This window comes from Lycium ferocissimum, chromosome 6, assembly GCF_029784015.1.
Source record: "Lycium ferocissimum isolate CSIRO_LF1 chromosome 6, AGI_CSIRO_Lferr_CH_V1, whole genome shotgun sequence".
In the NCBI taxonomy this organism is placed as follows: Eukaryota; Viridiplantae; Streptophyta; class Magnoliopsida; order Solanales; family Solanaceae; genus Lycium; species Lycium ferocissimum.
In genome coordinates, this window is record NC_081347.1 from 59,409,856 (window position 1) to 59,420,802 (window position 10,947).

The following is a 10,947-nucleotide window of genomic DNA, read 5'->3' on the forward strand; positions in this document are numbered from 1 at the left end:
TATTTTATAACATCTGACATACAAACGTTAACACAGTCAACTCGAAACTAGAAGCGCTTTAGACACACAAACATGAAATTGGGAATACACATCAAAGATCCAAGTGAAATGAAAAGAGAGAAAAGAAAGGGATCGCACTGACCTTTTTGGGTGCAGTGAACTTGGACACTTCGGCCAGCGATCTACGCTCGAACGTCCACAACTTCGAACTCGAAAACCATCGAATCCAATGCTAGGTAGAAATAAAAAAGCTTTTTTTTTTTAGAGTGAAGTTTGGCTTCTACGATACTAATTTAAGATGAGATGCGGTGGCTCCCAAAAACCAGTCCTCAAATGGTCTTTTTTTGGTGTAGATCTGATGCAACATGGAAGAGAAAAACCGAGGGGACAGAGGTCTTGATGCCAAATGTAGCGAAAACGCGTGGAGTAAAATAGTAAACCTTTTACCTAGCCTTGTTCTATAATGGAAAAGTGGAAAGAAATTCTAATCCCTTTGTCAGCCATCTCTAAATCGTCCTTTTATTTTCACAGAGGTTTACTCGTAATGTACATACAATCTCTGGTTTTCGATGTCGAGGTCAAACTTTGTCAAAAATGGGGAAGAAAACAAAAGGGGTTCTCTGCCATTGTAGAGAGAGGCACGGCTATGAGAGGAAAAGAATGAAAACCCTAGAAATTGTTAGGTGATTCAAGGGTATAACGAGTATTTCGGGTAGATTAGATGAGGGTAAAATAGGTAAGTCAAGACAATAAATTAAATATGGAAGAGGAGGGCGTTGGGCGTACGCTGGACATGTGTGAGGTGTGTGAAACGTGTGTATGGCGTGTGTCAGCCCTATGCTGTGACCGTTTGGCGCCTTATGTGGCACTGACGGGGCGCTCGCGTGGCGTCCATATGGAAAGGAGTGTAGGGAAATGGGCTGCGGATTGGGCTCTTTTCTAGGGCTAATATTGGCCAAATTAAGGATCAGGTATTATATGAATTGGGCTAGTATGTAGTCTTTTTTATCTCGGCCATAAAAATACCTTCTTTTTCTATTTTTTTGGCTTCTAAATTTAAATGAAAGACACTCTTTAGCTAATTATATATTAACGCGTGTTAAAATATTGCTTGATATAAAAAATATATTTATTAGTACTCGAATAAAAATAAAATTATATGATATCGTACTAGTTGCGCAATAATATTTAGAAAGTTTAAAAGTGAGTGCGTGCTATCGTTTAATTGTATAAAATAAATGTGATGCGCTTTTGCGTAAGATGATAAATGGAAGTGTTAAAAGTGATCATGACGATTATAATATTAAGTGATGGCAACATAACGAAAATAATAATAATAATATAAAATAATAATAATAATAATAATAATAATAATAATAATAATAATAATAATAATAATAGTAATAATAATAACGGTAATAATAATGATAATAGGCAATGACTATAGTTGGATAATAAAAAATGAAGATATTAATAGAAAGCTAATAATTGCAATAAAATATAAATAACTGTTCTTAAGTTGTCAAAAATTTTAGAAGTGAAAATAAATATTTTGGAAGAAAGGCGGGACAAAATTGGGTATCGGGACAAAATTGGGTGTAAACAAATATATCATCAACATACAATAAGATGAAACTATTGTCAAACAACTTCTTATAGTATATACGTGAATTTGAAAAGCTCTTTGTGTATTTTTGACTTCTCATGAATGAGTCAAACTTCTTGTACCACCATCTTGATTCCTATTTCAAGTCATAAAGACTCTCTTCCAATTTCCATACTATGTGTTTCTTCACGCCTAGTTCAAATCCTTCTGGTTGCTCCATACAATTTTTTTTCTTCAAAATTTCATGTAAAAATGCAGTTTTAACATTCAACAGCTCCACTTCAAGATTTGGGCTATCTACTAAGTTAAAAAAATTTCGAATAATAGGCATTTTAACAACAGATAAGAAAATTTCGTCAAAATCAATATCTTCTATTCAACACCTTTCACAAAATCGAGCTTTGTATCTGATAAGTCTGTCGTTTTCATCTTTCTTGAGATTAAACTCCCACTTGCACTAGAGTTTCTTTTATCTTTTGAAAGTCCAACTAGTTTGTACATGTTATTTTTCTGTAAGAATCCATTTCTTCTCGATCGCATGGCTTCCATCCACTGATTTTTTCTGGGATAAGACAACACCTTCTTGAAATTCTCTGGCTCCCCTTCTTTAGTGATGAGGATGTACTTTGAAGAAGGATACTTTAATAAGGATTGTACCTTTTGTTGTTCAAGTCTTCTCAAAGGTTGGTGCTGTTGCTCTTTTTCTTCTTTTGGACTAGGTTTCTCCCCTTGCTGAACAATCTCTTCGTCTACATTTTCGTGTGCTATTCTTCACCTGTGGAAGGATTATGTACATGTACAATAGCAGCGGTAACAAAATTAATCACTGTACCATTAATATTTTGGAATTTTGGGCTATCTAGATCGATCTTTCACACTTACATTGTATTGTCCTTTCCGATTCCTTATTGTTCAACTATTTTACTATATTTATAATTTTGAATTAGTTGTAAAATAAGGGTATACTTCACCTAAAAATGGGTAGTCACTCGTTAGGTGTCAGTGATTAGTGAAATGAGTCAGGCCATTGCCCGATTGCAACCCTGTGAAGTCACGCGTCCCTGTAATTGCCACCATAATTATAAACTAGTGGCTAATTCCGCGCTTCGAGCAGTTATAAGGTACTATATTATTATATCTATGAAATGATCAATATCTTATACTATTTCAGTGAGAAAGAAAACCCTCACAACCAACACACAATTGAGTTGATTCATATACTAATTCATACATTTAGGTTATTTAAAGCATATATTTCTCTATAATATATAGTTAATTATACAATTTCAATGAAGCTTGTTTAAGTATTACCTAATTAATAATAATTCAAGGTGTATTAAAAATAATAAGGTAAATTTAAACTAAGATACATAAATTTCATCTTATAACAGTTACTCCTTAATTAACATACCTTTATTGTACATTGAGAAAATAGAATTTTATATTGATGAATTTAAACTTTTGATTAGTATAAGTCTTCATAGGCAATAGAGTAGGGTTGATATTCGGAGAAATACCAGATCTTTTCAAATTTCTCAATATTTCTTAAAGCCGACAAAATATGCATTGAATAATTTTGTCCTCCTTGTTATCAAACTATCCATTTAAAATAAGATTCGAAACGTAACAAAATGAGTTTTATCGACTAAATTATACAAACACAATTTTCAAGATTTCTCATTGAAACTATCTCAAACTCCTAAATTAGACACAAATAAGGTTAATTTTTTGCTCAATCAACTAATTCTATACAGATCAAATATAATTTTACTGGTTTATTTTTCAAAAACAAAAACTAAACCTCCAATTATGCAGAAATAATGGTATTGAAAGAAATAACTAATTAAATACGATGGGACAATTCCTTCTCATTATTCACATTCTTTGAGAATTTATCTAATCGTCATAACCATCCATCAATACCGGAAAAAATCCATTAAAATTATTACATAAAATAAGAAACAAAGAAACAATCAAAGCCCAAAAAATAAAGGAGCAAATAAACTATCAAATTAAAATAAAATTAAGCCATCAAAATATCAAATGATAAATTAGCAGAACATTTACTGTCAAAATGTGGCAAAAGTTGCGTTGGTGACTAACACCAAGGAAAGATGGGAAAGAAAATCTAACATGTATAGGTATTTTATAGTTAGATTAGATTGCTCAAAAATCCATATTAATGGTATCATTTTAAAAGTCCATGCACGTTATCCCTCAATAAATACACAACAATCACGTCTCTTATGCATGATCTGTGCATTATAATGGTGAAAACAGATGGTTAAGAGGTCTTTTGTAACTGAAGTAACTACAATGAGATGCAATATATAGGATAGATAAGGATCAATTATTAGACAAATTGAATAAGAAAAATGAAGATAAAAGCCAAAAAAGGAGAAAAAAGATAAATAGAAACCTTGGTCATAGAGAGGTGTCACTTCACCTTCACTACAAGAAAACATGAAATTAGCGACGGACAAAATTTCGTAGCCAAACAGCAAAATCCCATGCTAATCTCATTTAGCTACGGATTAGCGACGGATTACAAGAAAATCTAATTAGTGAGGAGCTATTCAGCGACGGATTAGCTAGGAATTACCGACAAAAGCCATAGCTAATTTCATGTTCTCTTATAGTGCTTGTCTATGCTTAGCTTTATATTATATATAGATTGATGATTCAATATAATAAGTTGCCTTTTAATACACATTATTAAACACGATAATTCTAATACAAGAAACGGTTGGCATTGGGTTTTCTAGTGGAAAGTTAAATAATTGGGGTTATGAACATAAAAGGCTAGGGAGTTATGGATGTTACTAATACTATTTAAAGTAGACTTTATGAAGATGAAGAGGTGTAAGTTATGAAATGATTTTTTAGAATAAAATATTTGAGAAAAATGATATAATAAGTCAAAAAAAGGAGAAAAAAGATAAATAGGATCCCTTGACCAAAGAGAGGTGCCACATCATCTCCTTATTGCCTTGCTTTCTATTATATATAGATTAGTCTTTTAAAAAATTGTAAGGTCCATTAGACTTTGACAAATAAGGTCTACCTAATTATTTTTTGTTTCTTAATGCTTTAAACTTCGAAGGGATCACAAATTTTCCTTTGCCTTCAGACACTTGTGCTCAGTGTTCACCTCTCCTTTTCCTTTCATTTTCTTCTTCTTCTTCTTTTGCTTTTTGCATATCTTTCTTTTTTCTTTTTAAAATTCTTTTTTTTTCTTTTGTGATCCAAAAAGAAATGGGGCTTAGTGCACGAATGTGCATCTAGTACTCAGCTAAAGCCTTTTCAAGTTACTACAAAAGGATATGACATAATCTACAGTTATAAATACTTTACTATTTGAGGCATTATTGAATGTTATTTGGCTAAATGAATCAAGGCAGTTAAGCTGTCCACTTCCTATATTTCATCCCACCCAATCTTTGAATTATTGAATCTTGTTCGAATTGCATCCCATCATTGGAATAAAGGGTCACCAGCACAGACCGAGCTAGGATTTGAAACTTATGTGTTCACGATTCTAATTAATTTTTTTAAGTTACTGGGCTTTAAATTAATAATTTGTACATATTCAATTGATTTTTTAAGACAAATACATAATTTTAACCAAAATTATTAGATTTGGCGTACCCGTAACCGAAGTGTTAGCTCCTCCTTGGTCACCAGGATTTGTTCATCTTTCAAATAGATACACAATTTGAGGGACCTCATTAAGTTTGTAATGATTGATGTAACTTTCATTCATTCTCATATGTCATTATTTCGAAGGTTCATTCTCAATTGTTTTTTTGTGGAGGGGATTTGATATACCTCAAATCTTACTTTAGACATTGTGAAGCTGTTGAAGGATCTCAGTCTTGGGACATTCTTATGTACCCCAATTTAATTTGTAGGGTACACATTCACACTTAATTTTGAAGTCTAGATACAAATAATTCAACGTCATATTTAATTAATACTTCACCGATCGTGTCCCAAATATAATTAGTCATCTTAACAAACTAAATTTGTTTCAAAATATTTGATGTTTCAGAAAATCGAGTAAGTATTCCTTTTTTTTTTTTTTTTTTCAAATTTACCCTAACTACTCAAATTAGTGAAATATTGATGATTGAGACATTTGAAAAGGAGATAAATGATAATTTAGGCAAACATAAACGCTTATAATTAGGACACTTAAATATCTCTAATTAAGTTATTTGGAATTTTTTTGAAAGATACTAGGATGTAATATGGATCAGAGGTAGTAATTAGCTATTGCTAAGACATAATTCATAAACGCAAGAAAATATTTGCTAGGAAGCTATTCATGATTTCATGGACTATGGTGTTGGCCTCCTCCCCCAAAATGTTTATAAATCAATATATACTGTGCCTTTGAATTGCAGGATTTTCTATTATTGCTACCTCAGCTATACATGTAGAACTTAGTACCTATTGCATGAACTGGAATCGGCATTTATCAAAATTCTATATTCACTAATTATGAAAAAAATTAGCTGGTATCAATTAACCTTCTATCATCTCATACTAATTACTATACACGTGCACATTTTAAATGTTTGCAGATTTTTATTTGAGGCGATCAGCCTATGCTAGTTGTTTTTTACTACATCTTTAGAGAAATCAATCCGGTGACAGACTCCCCAGACCTCACTTTGCGGGAATATACTGAGTGTGTTGTTGTTGTTGTAATACGGTGGTAAACTGTTTTGCAAATTACGGAAAAACTTATATTTCACACATTCTCCTAGTTATACTTTCTTACTTTGTTGCAAAGATTATTTAAAGCATTATACTCTAAAATCAATTTCGATATTTACTGAACCAATTTAATTTTTAATTCAACAATACATGTTCTTTCTTTCTAGAAGAGGAAAAAAAGGACTAGGGTATCTGAATGCAAAGGTTGAAATCGTGAGGATCTCATGTGTGTACCATTACTCCATTAGGATCAATCTTGAAGATACAAGAGTCGCAACAACAAACTAATCATAATCAAGATCATTCAAAGAGCACATATATATAAAGACTTAAAAGGTTAAGCTCTCATAGATCAACATCTTTTATAGTGTAATTCCATTTTCTTCATAACCACTAACAATATAAATAGATCAGAGGAATTACTTAGCATTCGAATTTAATACAAAAATAGAAGATAATTGAAATCAAGGGTTTATAACCACAAAAGGAGTTCAAACATATTAATTATCTGTTACATAATATTGAGATAAATTGAAATGAGTATATTTTCTTAGGGAGCTTTTAATTAGGTCTCAGAGGCCAAGAAGTTTGAAACTGAGGAATTCCTCCATACCCCTCACCATCAATCTTCCCCATTCCTTGAGCTGCATACCCATTTGTTCCCTACCAATTTAATTCTTAATGTCAATCCAAGTACTCAAATTGATGGAAAATATCAAAAGATCAATTCTACATAGATGTCTATGCTAGTGTGTATATTTATATGCATCGGATAAAGTAGATTATATTTCATGGTAATTCTAACTCCTTACAATTTTCAATCCAAACAAAAGCTCTGGTGGTATTGATAGGATTCCTCTAACCTATAATCAGAGGTCTCGGAATAAAAAATTTCTTGAAGGGAGCGTTTCTCCCTTTAATGGGCCCTAGACAGCGCAAATCCGAACTAACAGGGGCTATAAGATAGACACCAACACCGGTTTTGAGCATAAAACAAAAACTATTAATGAGTCCATTTCCTGAAGAATTTTTATTTTAATTTGGTTGAGAGATACTTTAGTTTAAATCGCATACAGTCATTCTACTTAAAAAAGATCATCAGAGGGGGACAATTTATTTATGATTCTATCTGAGAGGACTAATAAAATGAAGATCATGATGTCGTGTATTATTAGGAGCTACATTAATTGGTGACAAAGAAACTTTTTCCTTTTTCATTGAGAATGTTCTTATTTGGTACAATGATGATTTAACATTAGCAGAAAATGAGAAACATGCACAAGTGAAAGCACTTTAAATTAAATTTAAAGAAAAAAAGTGTACCTGCATTGACTCCATATCATCCATCTCTGATGAGTTAAAATCATAAAACAAACTTGCTGCTGATAGTTTCATTGAAAGAAACTTAAAAAGAAAGATCAACGAAAACAAAAGAATATTAGAAAAGAGTTTATGACTCAAAAGAAAAGAGTTTATGACTCAATTTATTAGTTAAAAAGAGTTGATGACTCAATTTATTAGTTATTGTTCTAATTTTGAACAATGTAATAAGACCATAATAAGTCTACATATATACTTACATCAATTTGATTTTGCAGTGACCGGACATAGTTGATTATTACATCTAACATCACTGCCATTCCCATTGTCTGCAACAATTACTCGTGTTATAAGAATGCTAGTTTAATTTAAGCAAAACATACACTAATAAAAAACAAGAATGAGGGACAAATGTTGTAGCTAAATAGCAAAGTCCGTCGCTAAAACTATTTAGCGTTGGATTAATGATGAATCGCCAGAAAATTCTGATGGCTATGAGCCTTTTAGCGACAGATTTACGATGAACATTATAGCTAAATCCAATTCTTTTCTTTGTAGTGATAATACGAACTAATTCTTCTGCAATAAAAATATATCTGTAAAATAATTGAACACGAAGGATTTTGATCGTTTAAGTTATACTAGTATATAGAAACAATAGCAACATACCCAGTGTACTCCTACAAGTGGGGTCTAGAAAGGGTAGTGTGTACGCGTACCTAACCTCTACCTTGTAGAGGTAGAGAGGTTGTTTCTGATAGCTCGGCTCACGTGAAGCATATCAAAATCAAGTGTGGAAAGAAAATACAGTAATAAAGAAGCCATGCCAAAATATGATATTAGCAAGCATATGACATTACCTTATAACATCCAGGAACTAGTTCTTGCAAGCTTCTGAGTTTTTCATTTATTTTCTCCCTTCGAAGCTAGTTCACAAACAAGAAATTACTCAAGATTATAATTGTACAAAGTCTTTTTATTTCATAAATTTTTTCTAGTGATGAATACATGATATAATTTAATTAATAAATATTAATGCTACTATAAATTGATTTTAATTAAAGAATACTTACTCGTTCAGCCAAACTGTGACTATCAGTAGCCTGGCCCCTCTTTGCTCTAACATGTACAACTTCTCTTGGCTTCTCAGCTTCTTTCTGATTGTTCCTTTTTCTTTTTCTCCCTTCACATGTGTTCTATCACAAAGAAATTATGGTAAAAGAACAATTCAGCTACATTTTTTTAAACCCTTTTTTCACAAGTTGGAATTCAACTTCCAACAGAATACACTACACTTTGCGTAATAAATATTGGAGCTGCTATTGAATCTGGTCTTTGATGGTTGGAAGACAGAAACAATAGCATGATAGGAATAGCAAGTTGACAATTCACAACAAAATATTGTAAAGTCGCTTCTGATTCCTTTATTGTCAGACTTAAGGAGGGCGTCCCTCTCAGATGGACAAATGGAGTTGTTAGAAAGAATTGCCGACAGCCGGAAGAGAAGGGGGAAAATGACCACTTGTATAAAAATAAAGCAAATCCTTTTTATAACACAGATTAAAAGAAACAAGAAAGGGTGATTTAAAAAAAAAAGGAACATAGTTCTTATTGATCACCTTGCCAGTATTTCCAGGCACTTGAGGTGGAGGAGTTGGAATATTATTAATATTCAACATGAACTCTGATTCAAGGATTGAATTATTCATACTGCTACTGCAGCCATAACTTGGACCTCCCAAAGTAAAAAACTGAGCAGCAGCGGCAGCGGCAGCGGCAGCGGCGGGATCATAAATATCATGGCTAATATTCATATGATCGGTATTAAAATTAGCCATGATGGGGAGTTGATGATGATTAGAGAAGTTTTCATTTGACAAAGCCAAAAAACCATGTTCATGAATATTTGAGCTGAAATTCTGATCATCTTCAAGCTGATGGCTTAGGCTATTTAGGAGTTCCATATTTGAGTTCATCATCAGAGAGGAATCGCCCATGAAATTTGGCAGATTCTTGATTTCCTTGTATGATAAGATTAGGTAATGCAAGAGAACAAATGTAAGGGTACTACAGTTTCTATGGCAGACTTTTAATATATACTGCTTCCTTTATCACGTGATCGTGTTTGATCGGGCACGAAGTTTAAAAAATAAATAAAGTTTATAAGTCATATATATATATATATCATTAAGAGTAAAATGAGTATTTTAAAGTTAAATTATTACTCCCTCTGTTTCATAAGAAGTGGTGTTTTTAGCTTGGACACACCACTTAAGAAAACTATTCATTCCTAGAAAATAAGATGTATTTTTACTAGCTTACAGGGGTGTCCCTTCATCGGAAAATTACACAGTATATATAAGGTTAATTTGGTTATTATGTATAAATATTAAGTTTTGAATCCCTAACATAATTTGAATTTCAGCTTAGTGGACGTTTAGCCCACTGTTTGCAAGTTTGAATTCTACTAGAGGAGTTCTTTTTACCTTTTTGAATGCCTTATCAAAAGTCCTGGCTCTGCTGCTGCTAACTTATCCTTTGTCTTGAAAAAGAAGTTGCTCTTTTAGTTTCTTGGCTATGTAAAACCCCCTTTATTAAAAAAAAAAAAAAAAAAAGGACTTAAATTAGAACAAACTTAATGTCTTCTTGATTATGTAAAACACCACTTATTTTGAAATAAAATGAAAATATAAAAACACCACATATTATGAAACGGTGAGAATACTAATTATAGAGAAGTATCATACTCCCAAGTCTCATGTCTCATTTTATGTGTTGATATTTAACCAAATTACAACGTTTAAACAACAAAGGAAGACACATAAGCTAAACTTATGCAAAGTATCAAAGTTACGGCCTAAATGATTAAATAAGAGATGGTGATGACAGTTCCACGTATCCTTTCATATTCTGCCTCTTCATAGAAAGGTGAATATTTAAAATATCAAGTGAGCCGTACAAATCATGTCATTAAGGATAAATTATAAATTATATGATTAAATAATTTTCAAATATAGAGATTGAATAATTTACTTATCACAAATAAGAAAAAGTGTGTCACATTTAATGGGATGGAGGGAGTAACATTTATTTTTTCAAACTATGGCAAGCAATTTAATGTATATTTTGATGATTGGAGAAAATAGATTTTTGGGGAAATATTAAAAGGAGACTCGTGGATGTAAACTTTTTTGATGGGTCCACTTCAATTTGATAAATCAAGTAAATGGGACCATTACTCACCTTTGATTGAGCATGATCCAAATTGAGAATATCATTGAAGTCTTTTAATGGTTTGG

At 31.9% G+C, this 10,947-nt stretch overlaps 1 protein-coding gene across 2 annotated transcripts; it reads right to left on the reverse strand.

Annotated features, from left to right (window-relative positions):
* Positions 1-6,676: 6,676 nt before the first annotated feature.
* Positions 6,677-9,696, reverse strand: LOC132060851 (transcription factor bHLH75-like). 2 transcript variants are annotated; one of them, XM_059453759.1, is made up of 6 exons: positions 9,268-9,696; positions 8,722-8,844; positions 8,509-8,574; positions 7,909-7,977; positions 7,652-7,732; positions 6,677-6,991 (listed from the first exon to the last, which is right to left on the reverse strand). In XM_059453759.1, exons 1-6 carry the CDS (start codon positions 9,643-9,645, stop codon positions 6,890-6,892), a joined length of 819 nt encoding a protein of 272 aa, XP_059309742.1. In that variant the 5' UTR covers positions 9,646-9,696; the 3' UTR covers positions 6,677-6,889. The 2 variants fall into 2 exon arrangements, with proteins under 2 accessions (XP_059309742.1, XP_059309743.1); XM_059453760.1 differs by lacking the exon at positions 8,509-8,574.
* Between the last annotated feature and the right edge of the window lie 1,251 nt (positions 9,697-10,947).